Source organism: Anabrus simplex, chromosome 11, assembly GCF_040414725.1.
Source record: "Anabrus simplex isolate iqAnaSimp1 chromosome 11, ASM4041472v1, whole genome shotgun sequence".
NCBI classification, from domain to species: Eukaryota; Metazoa; Arthropoda; class Insecta; order Orthoptera; family Tettigoniidae; genus Anabrus; species Anabrus simplex.
The window spans coordinates 133,090,360-133,106,068 of record NC_090275.1 but is presented as its reverse complement, the minus strand read 5'-3'; the positions used below and the strand labels follow the sequence as shown (position 1 = coordinate 133,106,068).

The 15,709-nt window shown below is 40.3% G+C and overlaps 1 protein-coding gene across 1 annotated transcript in view; it reads right to left on the bottom strand.

The window, feature by feature from the left end:
- The window catches only part of LOC136883565 (26S proteasome regulatory subunit 6B), a 92,148-nt gene that overhangs the window by 41,279 nt on the left and 35,160 nt on the right, over positions 1-15,709 (bottom strand). The window contains exons 5-6 of the mRNA XM_067155947.2: positions 5,781-5,984; positions 4,491-4,735 (exon numbers count right to left, since the gene is read on the bottom strand). Of these exons, the coding sequence (XP_067012048.1) occupies positions 4,491-4,735; positions 5,781-5,984 (449 nt within the window). The remainder of the gene's footprint in view (positions 1-4,490; positions 4,736-5,780; positions 5,985-15,709) is intronic.

Sequence of the window (15,709 nt, the reverse complement as noted above, 5' to 3'; positions counted from 1 at the left end):
GTTGGTATTATAATCATAGCCTCATAGGTAACACATTTCATATTAATCCGTACACTCCTGTCGCTGTTAACACACAATGCTGTCAGTCTTTCTTTACTTTTTTTTTTTTTTTTTTTCTCCGTGGCATTTTTCTCAGCCAATAGGAGAGGAGCAAATTGTAAAACAATCCCATTTTACCAGCGTTAAAAATATCCTTAGCATCATATCCAGGTGGCCAAGAAATAACTAAACTACAGGAACTCTACAGGGAAAAAATCTTACGGGTAGGAGGATAGTAAGAGAAGAGAAAGAGAAAAAATGGAATGAGTTTGTGGAAAAGTTGGAAGAGGACAGCAGAGGAAACAAGAAACTTCTTTACAGAGTAATTAAAAACAAGCGAAATAACCTAGAAGATATCAAGGTAATAGAGCAGGACAGTGGATCAGTAGTATGAGAGGAAGATGGAATCAGGAGAGAACTCAAGACCTACTTTGACAAGCTCCTGAATGGAGAGGCATCAAATGTAATTCAAAACAGAGAAGAATCTGGAAAAAGTGAAGAACCCAGAAAAATTTGGAGCCACCAATCACATGGCTGGAAATAGAGAAGAACCTTAAAAGTATGAAGAAAGGGAAAGCTGCAGGAATAGATGAGTTAAGTGTGGACATGTTAAGAGCACAAGGAACCCCAGCAATCCAATGGCTATAAAGACTCCTAAAAGTAGTACGGCAGAAAAATACCATCCCAGAAGACTGGAAGAAAGGTATAATTGTACCTATATTCAAGAAAGGCAGCAGACGGAATTGTACCAACTACCGTGGCATCACTCTACTCTTTCATGGATAAAAAATTCTGGAAACAATTATAGAGAATAGACTACGAGAAACCGTAGAACCACATTTAGAAGAGGAACAATATGGCTTTAGGCCTGGAAGATCAACAACAGATCTTATATTTGGTGTCAGGATGCTGATGGAAAACCATTGGGAAAAAGAGAAGCCTTTATATCTACTGTTCCTTGACATTAAAAAGGCCTATGACAGCATAGCAAGGGAGCTTATTTGGGAGTGCCTGAGAAAGCTCGAAGTTCAAAAGTTAAGGTGCTTTATGAGAAAACCAGAAGCTGTGTACAACTCGGTTCTGGACTGTCAGACTGGTTTGAGACAAAAAGGGGAGTACAACAAGGTAGTGCTTTGTCGCCCCTATTAATAATTGTAACGGATACCATATTAAAGGTGCTAAAACAAAAGGGGCAACAAGACTTGAAAGCATTTGCATTTGCAGATGATGTAGTAATTTGGGGTAACTCAGAGAAAGATGTAGAAGAGAGACTGCAGGGGTGGAGTCAGGAGTTTGAGAGATATGGATTAAACATCAACAAGGCTAAAACGGTGGTGTTGAAGGTACAGAAGGGTGACAATCAGCTAGAAATCATGCTAAATGACACTAAGCTGGACAGTGTCAAAGAATTTAAGTACTTGGGTAGTAAAATGTCCAAGGATAACTTAGCTGAATATGAAGTAAACAGTCGAATCAGCAAAGCAATACATTTTTACCTCCAAGTAAGACAGCTACTATGGGATAAACAAGTACCACTCAAAACCAAGATGACACTGTATAAATCATACTACACCCCTATCCTCACATACAGCCTGGAAACCGCTACATTAACAAGAAAGGACAACTCGAAATTCCAAGCACCAGAAATGAAGTTCTTACGCACAATGATCCAGAAGATCAGGAGGGATAAAATCAGGAATGAAAAAGGCAGAGAAGATGTAGGACAAGAAGACTGCTTACTCCAGAAGATCCAAAAGGCAAGACTGAAGTGGTTTGGTCATGTGAAAAGAATGAGTGCCATCAGGTCTGCAAGAAAGGACTATGAAAGAGAAATCAGGGGAAAGAGACCAGTGGGCAGACGTAGAGAAAAATGGACAGACTTAGTGAAGAGGGATGTAGAGGAGAGAGGTCAAGACTGGGAACGGATTGTGAATGAAGAATGGTTCATGGACAGAATAAAATGGAAGGGGCTCGTATATCACACCTGGGAAACTGGAGTTGGTCAACGACGATGATCATATCCTTCAAGATGTCGAGGCAACGTATTCTTTTTCCAGTACACAACTATATCGTCATCAACTTCCACACTGTCGCTACACAGGTTTTGGAATGAAAGATTGTGCCAGTTTTTTAAACGATCAAACCAGCCATCATGGAAATCGACCAAACCCAGCTTAAGTGAGAATTCTCGAGCTTTTTATTTAAGTATGTTCCCGTCAATTGGAGCGTTCTCACTCCTTTTTACCCTCGAACCATTTCATTAAAATGTTTTCAAGTTCCTCGTACGGCGAAGGTAAGAATAACTTCCTCCTGTGTCATAGTGCCGAACAGCAGAGAGGATGACAAGTCAAATTTGGTTTACCATCTATCCCTTTCAATATCACTAATGATGTCGATCTTTTGTTGAAAAGTCAGCTTCTTATGTTTAGCAACCATAATGGGACGTGGTCCGCCATAACTCGCAGTACAATTCTTTTCTTCTTTTTCGCAAGTTGCTTTACATCGCACCAACACAGATAGGTCTTATGGTGACGATGGGATAGGAAAGGGCTAGGAGTGGGAAGGAAGCATCCGTGGCCTTAATTAAGGTACAGCCCCAACATTTGCCTGGTGTGAAAATGGGAAACCATGGAAAACCATCTTTAGGGCTGTCGACAGTGGGGTTCGAACCCACTATCTCCCGAATACGGGATACTGGCCTCACTTAAGTGACTACAGCTATCGAGCTCGGTAGGTACAACTCTTATCACATACACAAATGTAATTCATAGCACAACTTGTAACAACACAGGAACAAAAACAGTGAATGAGGCTGGAGATATTCTTCAGTCTGCACCCTTCGCGTGATTCCTAAGCAGTGATTGGAGTCGCGAGACAGAAATGCCTACCCAGTGTAACAGTGCCGAGGCTATAGGTTAAGGCAGCTGACCTCACTGGATACATAACCACTGAACTACAGTTAGTGAAGATTCTCCTTTTTGTCAGATAATGAATGGACACAGGATATTTAATTTCACTATGGGATTATTTATACATTTTTAAACGTATTATTATTATTATTATTATTATTATTATTATTGATAGCCATTATTATAGATGCCAAAAAATATAACTAGAAATCTCGCAGGCTTGATGTACGATATGAAATTAATAATTTTTAAATGGATATTTTAAGGTTAACTAGCGACCCACCCCGACTAAAACGGTCCTAACTCCAGAACTGTTCATGCAAATTATGTACTTTAAGGGTTATTTTAATACTTAATGAGTCCTAGAGGAGGATGAATACTTTATTTGGATGTAAACATTTGCAAAAAAATCTCTATTTCTTTATTTATTTGAAAAATGTTACTTTTTCCAACCGACTATGAACTAAAATCACTCTAAAGGACAAACGGTTGGAGGTAAGTATATGCTCTCACGGACTTTTTTGTAGAGTTTAAGCAGCTCTACATTTCGTACGCTTACACTTGGGGTCGATCGATGACGGTTCAGGCAGCATAAGCCATAAGCCAGTTTCTAATTGCTTTTAATCTTCTGAAATATATCTTTCAGCATTAATCACATGAAGTTTGCTAGAGACCTTCCACCTAAATGTTTATATTTCGTGAAGTTACTTGTGTCTCGCGGCATGCACGCGTATGTACAGCTAGTCTCACCGGCAACCGCACTTCCCTCCCATACAGCCGTCATTCCAGTACTACCTACAATGAACATAACTAACCAACAGCGTCTAGCATGATAGTGACCGCTGCTTGCTGATAACAGTGATTTCCAAAGGCCACATCAATTTATCACAGTTCCACACTCCACTAAAGGAGGGCTTTCTTTTAGCGTGTTAACGTCGGACTGAGGTTACGTGAAAACGGAAGTTAATTAATGCTATTTAAAACAACTTTAATAAAAATTATCTTATTGCAAATTTCCTTACAACAGGATGTGCAATCGTAATTTATGTGAAATATATTCCTTAGAAGCGGATCTTTCCTGATATCAGGGTTCGTTAGAAGGGGTTTTAAATAACATTGTGCTTATGGCGATTTGGCTCGGCCTTATGAAAATCTTCATTAAAAGGTGGGAAATTCCCAGCAGGCACGTTAAAACAGGGTTCTACTGAACAAATAGAACAAGAGTTTAGGATGGGCAGTGAGTGGAAACAAGTTGAAGAAAAATATACTCAATTAAGGGTTCGTCTCAATATCCACGATATCCCCTGCCTGTCATAAGAGCCTGCTTGGCGACCACATGCCCATAGTCGAGCCTGGCACTGTTCCAGTTAAGGTACCCATCTCCTAATATCCATCTTTCCTGTCCTTCCTGTTCTCTTGCAACCCCAACCGTATTAGATCTGCAAGTCCTAGGGAGTCTCCCATTTTCTCTCTGATAAGTGATAATTATTGCCAAACAAATACCATCACTGTCTCAAAATCTCTTTATGATCTGTAGCTCACCTTAACGTTAGTGGTCTGGTCAAAGCCATCCATCTGATTGAGCAGCTCCAGAAGAATTCTCTGCACTTCCCTGTCTGCTCCAGTTTGAGCGTCAAAGCGTTTTGTAGCAATGGCATCAATTTCGTCGATAAAGATGATTGCAGGGGAATTCTCCTTCGCCAGTCGGAAGACATCTCTCACCATTCGAGGGCCCTCCCCCAAGTACTTCTGAACAAACTCGGAGCCTACAACTCGGATGAAGGCAGCTGGAAAACAGATGCAACACACAGTTGGCTTTACATCAGACTAGCAGTTCTGTGGATTTTGTAGAGATTATCCATCATTTTTACCAAAAATTGAAAATATATTTAGTAGTAATTGTCTTAATTGTCTTGGTGAGGGACAGAATTTTGCACCAGGGTTTCTATTTCCCATACAAAGATAAAATGTGTAATATCCTACCTTCAAAAACCTGCCAGCTAATGCTAGAGTCAAACACGTTACCCTGGACACACAAATTAAAGACAAGGCAACCGGCTTTAGAATAATTATATGAACAGTAGAACCTTGATCCTTTAAAATCAGTAAATTCAAAATCCCTCTAGATTTGAAAAATGTTATTTAAAAATGTTTCATTCAAAATATGGATAATCCGTCATTCAAGGAACAATGTTGGTTTCATTGCCAAAATTCAGACTTTTATTTCAAAATGTCTTAATATTTTAAACTGTATTTTAACAGCATAATTCACATTCAAAAATTCTCTGCATCACGACAGAACGTTGTCTTCTGGAGAGTGCAGGGTAGCTATCATCACTTCTGCTTCGGTATGCTTACAGTGTGCTTCAGAGTTGCCAAGGACACTGAGCACAGTCTTCATGAAACGTAACTCAAAAGATTACCCACAATCCCACATAGAGAAAAGAGGGGAGGAGGAAATTATTGACTCACCTGTGGTTATATGACAGTCAGCAAACAGATCAGCAAAAACTTTCTTATCAAGTTCTTTTATAATCTGTTTGATTTTGTTGAAACCAGGATATGTAATTATGAAAGGGAAATCCAGTGGTCAACCAAATGGGTGACATAATCCCCAGCAGTAAAGAAAGGCCTTCCTGAGGTTGTCATTGTTGGAGGTACTTTGCAGAAGATGGCAAGACTGAATGGAGGAGACTGTTTGCAAGCTGTTAATGAAATGTTCTACTGTGATCTTTTACTAGCCCAACAGAAATGACCTCCAGAGTACAGCAGAAACGGAATGACTGGGATGGCCGGAGGCTGACACTGAAAAATGAGATATTAACAAGTTACCTGTAGTGTGGTGTGCAACAGCTTTAGCCAGCATGGTCTTGCCACAGCCTGGAGGACCGTACATGAGTACTCCTCGAGGAGGGTCGATGCCAATCTGTTTATAGAGTTCAAAGTGCGTCAGAGGAAGCTCCACCGCCTCTCGGATCTCCTGCTTCTGCATATCCATGCCTCCAATGTCAGCGTACTGAACATCGGGCTTCTCATCTGAAACAAATTATTTTGAATGGACAAGGAAACTTAACAAGAATAAGAAACCAGAAGACATAAAAAGTACTCTTTAATCTCCTCTGGCAGCAAAGGTTGTGAACTTTTCCTGCTTTGAATTAGTAAGTAACCTTTCCTTGACTTGCATATTTTCAGTAAAATGTGCTTGAAGCAACACAGAAAATCCATGTGCTTCATGAACCATGTGCTGCTCTATTATACCCAGCAGTAGTTCGATAATGATTGTAGTGGTGGATGTCATTAGGTTGAAACAAAATGGAGCTCAGTCTGAACAATATTTAATGTTTACTTTATACATATAAAAACACAGAGATAAAGTGTGGTGCTGGAGATGCCTTACATGCACTTTGTGGTCCTGAGAAATAAAAGAGTTGCTCGAGAGCGCAAGGTACTGTATAACTTCCCACTTTCCTACCTATTGATATAATGTCTGTTGTGAGTTAAGTCTGATAAAATATTAAAGTGGAAGGTCATTTTCATTCTGAGACAGATCATGGAAAAGAGCTGGAAATATGGGAAGGATATAGTAATGACTTTGACTGATTGATTGACGTTTGTTGTTTAAAGGGGCCTAACATCGAGGTCATCGGCCCCTAATCGTACGAAATGAGACGAAATGAAATGACAACTTAAAAATCCAAAATCCTCCACTAACCAGAATTCAAAGCGTGAGGACGAAGAATGAATGGATGGGCGGATATGAATTTAAAACAATCAGTGGATCCGACCCACATGCACAGAAGCTGACACAAAACAATAGTAGTACTGACCAAGGGACTGCTTCTATAGCACGATACTGAATCGATTATGCTTACAGTCGAAACGGGTCCAAAATCCAGGTCATCGGCCCCTCATAATGGTATTTATCGCTAGGAAAGTAGAACCATGCTATGTGTAATGTTGCAGTACTAATCAAAAGTTGCGGAGACTCACGGTATGCCACACATTATGGTACTATTCACAGGTAGTGTAATGCGCACATGTAACACAGACCTATGGTGTTTTGCACATTGCGGCGCTACTTACAGGCAACGCAAACCTATGGCGTTCCTCACGTAAGTGGACTAACCACAGGGACTCGTACTATCCCGTGAAATTCCTCACACAGCGGGAACTGAACATAGGTAATGCAGAACCATGGAGTCGCTCATACAAGGGTACGAATCACAGGTACTGTAGGACCCACCTCCTGATTCACACAATGTCGCTACTAATCACAACCCTGTTGTGTACCTAATATAGTGGTACTACGCGCAAGTAAATGCGACCCATAGTGTTCCCTGCGTGATGGTACTAATTACAAGTAGTCTTATGGTTCTAATTGGATCATCCCTTGGTCGCCCCTTTTAGTCGTCTCTTACGACAGGCAGGGGATACCGTAGGTGTATTCTTTCTCTGCGTCCCCCACCCACAAGGGGTTTTGTGTTTAGTCCACGATAAGTATTTTATTTCCCTCAAGTCCGCCGGCAACCCGGTTAGGACCCCCCCTATCACCCACCTGGGACGCGCCATGTGGGAGTATCACCTCTCCCCCTGCTACGCCAGCGTAGTAGGTTCATGGAGTAATGACTTTAACAGAGTTAGGAAAAGCATACGACAGCATCTCCAGACCAAACACACAGAGGTATTGGCAAAGAACTAACAATGTTACAGCTGTGTGAAGACAACAGTGGGTAAAACAGAATGGTTTAAAACAGGGGAGTGTGTGATAGATAGATGACATCGTAAGGGCAGTAAGGCAATATTTACAGAGTGGAAAGAATGAATGTAATGAAGTTCGTAGAAGATGCTGTGAGAAGGTTCAACAACAGCTGAATGAACTGAATAGGACTGAGGATCAATGTGGAGAAGAGCAAGTAGAGGAAGTAAGGAACTGGAAAGAGTAGAACACTATAGTCCATCTTCGTAGTAAGCGTCTTTCTGGACGACCGGAGGTGTGGCCTGGCCTCGTGTGCGAGGAACTATGGGAGCGTTCGCGCTGGTGGTGGGGGGAACTTGAACCTTTCCTCCAGCTGACACAGTCGAGTTCAGGCAGCGGACGTAGCCCTGGGAATTGACTGAAATAGTGTGGAAAGCTTAGGCGTGATACATTCCCGGGTCGGGGTGGTCATTATGCAATGGCTCATTGGTGTACATACATCACACTAACTCGAAGGTGTAGGAATTACTTAATATGATAAACTAGTGAAAATAAAATAGTACCGTACATTGTATAAATCGAGTCTTATATTTCGATTGTCTGCCTTAAAACCTTGTCAATTAACTACACAGGCCTTTGAGCATAACATTCTAAAATTTCAGTTCTATTCCAGTACGGAAATACTTCGTACTTTCGTCGTAAATGTTGGTGACGTCAAGAAATCAGAGGGTCATGCCTAAAAGAATTCATATCGGATGATGCTTTCGACACAACGTGAAATAAATCTCAGTGTATAGTAAAAGTGGAGGTCAATATTTTGGCACTCTGTAGCCTTTAATTTATTCTTATACATTCTTATTATACATTCTTACGAATATGAAATCTGTTATATAAAATTGAAAGGTTTGAACCATTTGGTAGAAAATCAAATGAACATAAGACAGTAACTTGCAACTGGTAATACTGCGAATAAAGGAAGTTCGTTTGAAACTGTACTGTACTGTATACCAAGGAAAGGCGCATCGGTACGCGCTATCAGTTCACCAATCGCCTAACGAATAGGAGGAAGTTGTTTCCACTGACAGCCTGGAGATATAATCTACTTAACGTGATTTCTAGTGAAATACGTATAAAAGAGATTAATTAATGCAAATTTGTCGGGAAAATGCAGAGAAGAAGCATTAGTAGAAATACTTCAGCTACTTTCATAATAACATTAACCATGTCTACTTTTCTTGTCCATCAGAAGAAATATAATAATATATAATACTCTTGAATAACCTGCTATTGTTATGACAGAGAACAGGTCTCCTACAGCAACAGCAGCAACAAAAACAACGAAAACAGCAATAAAATGCTCCGGAGCAATAGACAATATAAATCTGTCTCATAAAATCAGAGCAAAAATATTATCGGACTTCTTACGTGTTCTATGATCACTTTTGTTTAATATCCGGAGTTCGGGGATCTTATTTACAAATTATTCAGAATAATCTTCACTCTCGTCTGAATCAGTGTCATCTGAAGTTTCACCGAGGTTGATGTCGGACTGGTCTAATTCTAATTCCTTATGCATGTTGTTGTCACGCTCCCAGTATTCCTGCTCAGTGTCTTTTACGTGGTCGCAACATTTTTTCCGTTTGTCTTGCGAATACTGTGCAAGCAATATCCGCAAAGAGCTTCCTTTTTGTCGAGTGTGACTGCTGTCAAGTCACGAGTGATCTATAAGACAGAGAAATATTTCGTACAGAATAAGCATTTTTATTTATATTGGGAATAGGGGCGCGTCATTTATGAACAGTGAAGGCATTAGAGATGCTATGGCACACATTTTTATGCTAAAAAACTAATTATGCTGTATTACTATTAATTGAGATATATATATTTTTTTTTTTTTTTTTTGCTAGGGGCTTTACGTCGCACACAGATAGGTCTTATGGCGACGATGGGATAGGAAAGGCCTAGGAGTTGGAAGGAAGCGGCCGTGACCTTAATTAAGGTACAGCCCCAGCATTTGCCTGGTGTGAAAATGGGAAACCACGGAAAAAGATCTTCAGGGCTGCCGATAGTGGGATTCGAACCTACTGTCTCCCGGATGGAAGCTCACAGCCGCGCGCCTCTACGCGCACGGCCAACTCGCCCGGTGAGATATATTCTTATCACGGACCTCTCCTTTGATATCTCCCCAAACCGACTCAAGTGTGATTGAGATCTGGATGATATGTTTCATATGTTCACTCATGGTATAAACACTTTCACGTGCCTAGCCTCGCAGTGGTCTCCCAGATTTAGAAGAGGACCTAGAAGCCATGCTCGTCACTTCAGTAATTTCAACTTAGCCCGCACGTAACAACACGCGCCGCTTGAGAGACGTTTTCACTTCAACGCTAGCCTGGCGACTGGACCTGCTGTAGGAGTGGGGGGACGATAGCTCCCACCACTGCATGCGCAACCATTTCTCGCGCAGGACGCTTTCAACCAAAACGGACTATACAAATGTGAAATGACAGAAAATAGAAATTAGTACACCTGGAGAGCACCTTTTACCAACAGGTACGGATATTAATGTGGAATAAAGGTTAAAGAAGTAATGTGTAAGGGATAAGCAGCAGAAACCTGGACAATGACTCAGAGAGATGAGAGTAGACTACAGGCACGTGAGTAATATGGTAAGAAGACAAGGAGGGATAGAGTGAAAAATGAAGACATGCGAAAAGAGCTAACTGTGCAAAAACTAATAGATGAACTGGAATAGAAAACATTGAGGTGGTTTGGACATGTCAAGTTGATGAAAGAAGAAAGACTGCCAAGACAAGAACTGGAAAGGCAAATGACAGGAAAGAGGCGATGAGGAAGACAGAGATTATGAGGGATGACTGCGTAGGACAATGGAACCTGCACTGAAACACAATGCTGAGAGACAAGACGAAGTGCAAAGGAACCACCTGTTGTAAGCTGGAAAAGGGGAAATGATGATGACAATATTAAATGAGAGGCACTTAAGATACCATACACTTGTTTTTTGTTTCATTTTAGCAAGTGTATGTAAGGAATCATAATTCTGTGCTAAATGTTAAATAAAATATCACTAAAATATTCAGACATATACAAGATAAATTCAGTCCAGTCCACTACGGTAATAGAGTAGAGCGTACAGCCAGTGACTACGTCAAGAAATTACTCGACCCCCTAAGAGGACCAACGGCTTTGGGTGGACGAGTTCTCTTAGGTCCTCTCACTGCAGGAAATAACACTGGAACCCATCTGTCCCCAGGTTAGGGGTGGCTGCAGAAGGCTCATCACCTGCTGGCAGCAACTCTAAAATGCCTTTGAGGGTGGTGAATCCATCGTAATAACAGCCTAAAAAACGTGCAAATGTGGTGCGGCTTCAGAAAAAAATACTATGGTTTCCCTTGCAGGCAACCCGTAGTTCTTCATGTACTGGGGGAGTTTTCAACAGTGGGCGACCAGTATCACAATACAGTCGAGAAGACCTCCCCATCTAGTGCATTATTCCAGAGTCCCAGTCCATGTCCCCATGTTAAAGAAACCTGGATTTACGTCACTCATTAGTACGTTTGTAATATTCCCACCACAAGAAATTTAAATTAGCATTTCTGGACACATTGCACACACAATGCGCCAGCGGCGACTGGCCTCGGTGAGGATTTGGTAGAGAACTTAATTTCACAGCCATAGCGTGTCGGCCTACAGCTACAGGGAGCGTCGGTCACGAATGAAGAGGTGTTTTATGACACAAAAAGACAGCAGTATCATCTAATAGGCCATATAGTTAGACATGATGGGTTATTGAAGAAAATAATAAAGGGTTCCATTGAAGGAAAAAATTATAGATGATCAAATGATGACACAAATATTAGATGACATGAGATGTGACTCCTACTATGAACTGAAAAGGAAAGCAAAGAGACATGAAGAATGGAGAGCTGCTGCCAAACAGCCTTACGGCTGATGACTCTAGAGAGAGGTAAGTTAATTGTGTAACAACGTACATAAATTATGCCTACTGTACTTACGCATAATGGTGCACAGGACATTCAGTTATGGAGAAGAAAGCTAGACAGTTTACAAATGATGAAAAATTAAGGTTTACTGAGAAAGTGGATGCTAATCCACACATGAAACGTGTGCAAATAGCCCAGATGTTGGACATTCCTACGATAACTTTAAACATAATTGTAAGCGGCGTGTATAGTTTGCATCTCTAAGAATGTTTCTCCTTTATGTTTTGCTATGTTGGTGTTCTTAAAATATATTATTTCATTTTTTATTTCATTAATTATAATTGTAAACACTTGTTTCTTTGTTTTCATCGTAATTGTTAACAGCGTAATTGTTTTTCATTTTTTAGCACATTCCCTCTTTAGGACGTTATTTCTTTTCGGTCCCTACAAAAACGTCCTAACCAGTTTTGACTGTAATTGCTGTTACTGTGGCAGACAACACTCACACAACCCCAAATCATCAGGCAGTGCGCTGCTCTGTAGTCAACTATTGGGAAGGTGCTTCAAACAATTTTGAAATGGTATCCACAAAAAATTCATAACGCAGAGATGCAACTATTACAATTCAATCGTAATAATTATGAATTACCCATCATAATTACGCCTTTACGAATCACACATCACAAATTACAATTTTTTTGTTGATTTTAAATCTAAGTGTATAAAGTGATCAAAAGGATACCCAAGGAATGCCATTATAGCTTGAATTCTCAGAATATGATTTTCGAATTTCTCAGTAATCATTTATACCCCTTTCCTGTACCTCATTTAAGAATATTTCGAGTTTTTACGCGCCGAACGCAGTGTGTGCTTCCAGTACTGAAAAAATAGGCACCTGTGAAGTGCTATATCTTGCAGAGTTGTCTTTGTTCATCACATGATTAGACTTCCATGTAAGTATGCAAGTTCTTTTGTCTTCGTTTTGGCGGCAAAGTGACAACAAACTCCGTTTCATTGTGAATACTGTGTGTGTGACTATTGAAGAAGTATTTATAGCGATTTTGGTTGCCGAATTTACATATATTGCTCTCCTAGGATACCTATATGCTAATCGTGTGTTACAAAATGCGGAAGGTTTGAAACAATAAGGCGATTTCTTGTACAGGAAAATACGTGAGATGACGTTACCGTGAGTAGTGACGCTAGTAATAACCCAAAAATAGTTCAACAATTTAGGGAGGAAAACTCTATAGAATGGCCCTGTTTACTGTATTCCTCAAAATCTCATTCACATGTGTTTTTAGTGTGTGTATCCGCAATTTTTCAGATGTGCGTAATGAGGAAGGACAAGATTGAATTCCGTGCTAATATGAACTCCGAACTGTTAAATGCTCTGTTGGTGCAGAGGATGCACACGATATCAAAAAAAAAAAGATGTCACCAATGTACATTTACCAAACAGGAACTACAAGCTGCTAAGGAAACAATTACAGTACTCAACAAAAGAGATGATCCTTCAAGCTCCACTCAGATATGTACTGCAGATCACCTGTTAATTTAGCAGGTTCACCGGGCGAATTGGCCGTGCGGTTAGGGGCGCGCAGCTGTGAGCTTGCATCCGGGAGATAGTGAATCTCACTGTCGGCCCTGAAGATGGTTTTCCATGGTTTCCCATTTTCATACCGGCACAGCCACAGCCACTTCCTTCCCACCCTCAGGCCGTTCCTATCCCATCGTCGCCATAAGACTGTCTGTGTCGGTGCGATGTAAAGCAACTAGCAAAAAAAAATTAGCAGATAAGAATAATACACTCTTTACATGCCAGTCTTTGAACATGTTACATCTGTTGAATTGTATGTTGCTATATGATTTTTTAATGATATGTAAGTTAGTAAGGTCACGGGGAAAAAAAACCCCTGCCCTACTGGCTGCATTACGAATTACTTTTCTTGAAAGTTGGCATCTATGATAATGCACAACAGCTGACACATTAGGACACAATCTGAGTCTTCGCTTCATCGCAAGGGTTGACATGGAGCATTTTATACTTTCAGGTGCAGTGAACACACAGAACTGCCAAATGTGGAGATCGTTGCCTCCAATCAATGTACATGATGTGCCACCGCATAGTGAAAGTGTGACTGTGTGCTGTGGCTTTAGGGCCAGTTTCACCATTGGTCTATTGTTCGTTGAAGAGGTTGGCACTCAAGGTCCGTGAACATGCATCACGATACCCGCCCTACAGTGTCAGATACTACTCCGCCACACACCTATCGTCGTATCACGTTTGGTGAGGACTGAATTCTTGGCCACCCCTGAATTCTCATGATTTCTGGTTTTGGAGCTACCACAGGAACATTCACATGTGATCTGCTCAAGATGTTTTCGGACTGTCAGTGATGTCACTGATGAAGGGAATGGATGATTTTCCCAAAACATGTACGGTAAATTAATCATTTTCCTCATTATAAGGTGTATTGACAAGGTGGACTCAAAATAGAACTATAATAGTTTCCTTAATACAGGATCAAATAGAATACCTATTATGGTTAAGTTTATCAACAGATAGGTCTTGTGGTGACAATGGAGTAGGAAAAGGCTAGGAGTGGAAAGAAAGTGGCCGCGGCGTGAAAATGAAAAATCATGGAAAACCATCTTGAGGGCCACCGACAGTGTGGCTCTCCTTAGCCGCACGCCAAATCACAGTTCTGTCAGTTTTTGCAATATCATTAAACAATTTTATATACAGTAGAACCTCGATTCTACGTTCCCGTATAATCCGTTCAAATTACGTGGTCTCGAGATTTATCTGTAAATGACAAATTACACGATCCCACAAGCATCCTAATTAAATCACGTTGTAAAAATCCCACATTATCCGTTCCTTGAGAAACAATTTCCCCTATCAACCGTCCCGAAATTTCAGTCCCATCAACGCTAAATCCTCAACCAAGCATTTTTCAAGAAACTGTATATCACGAAAGAAAGGCTACGGCGTACGTACGGATCTTGGTGTTGACGTCCCGTCATTGCGGTAATTTGAGGAAAAGCGATCGGCAGTGAACTTGCATAAGGGACCATTTTAGCATCGCATTCGGATGGTATTATTTAGAAAATCAAAATCATAAAGCACAGAGTGTCCACAACAATTGAAAGGAGACAGTAAGAATTTCGACAGTTCATACTTGAAGACGGAACAAATTTCGTTAAATGTTCATACTTGCAAAACGTCTACATTATGTCCAGGGTTAGATGTTTACCTTTTTTTTTTACTTTTTTCGAGTGTATCGCCGAACAGATTTTCGGCATTTCCTCAGGGCACTGTATAGTCACTGAGCTTTCAGGCAGGAATCTAAACTGCTCTTTCCTAAGTAATACAAATTTAGTATTTTAATATTATTGTATACGATTATGTTCTCAGATGTTGCATCCTATATACATAAAGCCATGGGAGGATTTGGGATTGCCTATTACTGTTTTGGTTCTAATGTAAGACTGGGAATTTCACGTTTTTTGTGTTAAAACGTTATAAGAACCACAGTAGTTTTATTTACGCATGTTACATTTTAAAACTTTCTATCATTTTGCACTCTTTGCACTCATACCGACTTGTACAGCGAGTGCGCTTTCCAGCTGAGCTCAAGGTCGCGAATAACCATACATTTGGAAGTTTTGATGATATTTTTCTTCTTTCAAATTTGACTGTGATTAGTGATGGCAGAATTAAATACAATGCATTCGAGAACTTGAGAATTGATACATTCGAAACCATATTCTCGAGTTTAACATAACTTTTAAAATTCATGTAGGCCTAATTTGAGTGGTACAAGATTTCCATAAACTGACTACGAACAGTATACCGGTGACCAAATTACAATGGAAGATTTAAAGAAAGAGGGATTTTGCCATCATGTTGGGTGCTTTTGTATTCAATGTGCTTTATTTCATTAAATTAGATAATTAAAAACTACTTGTGCTCTATTGTTGTTTGGCTTGATGTTATTAGGTTTTTCGAACAGTTTGACTGATCAAAGTTGCTGAACTGAAAGAAGTTTTCAGAGGAAACTGATGAAGTTTCCCTGGTAAAACTTAATGTAAAG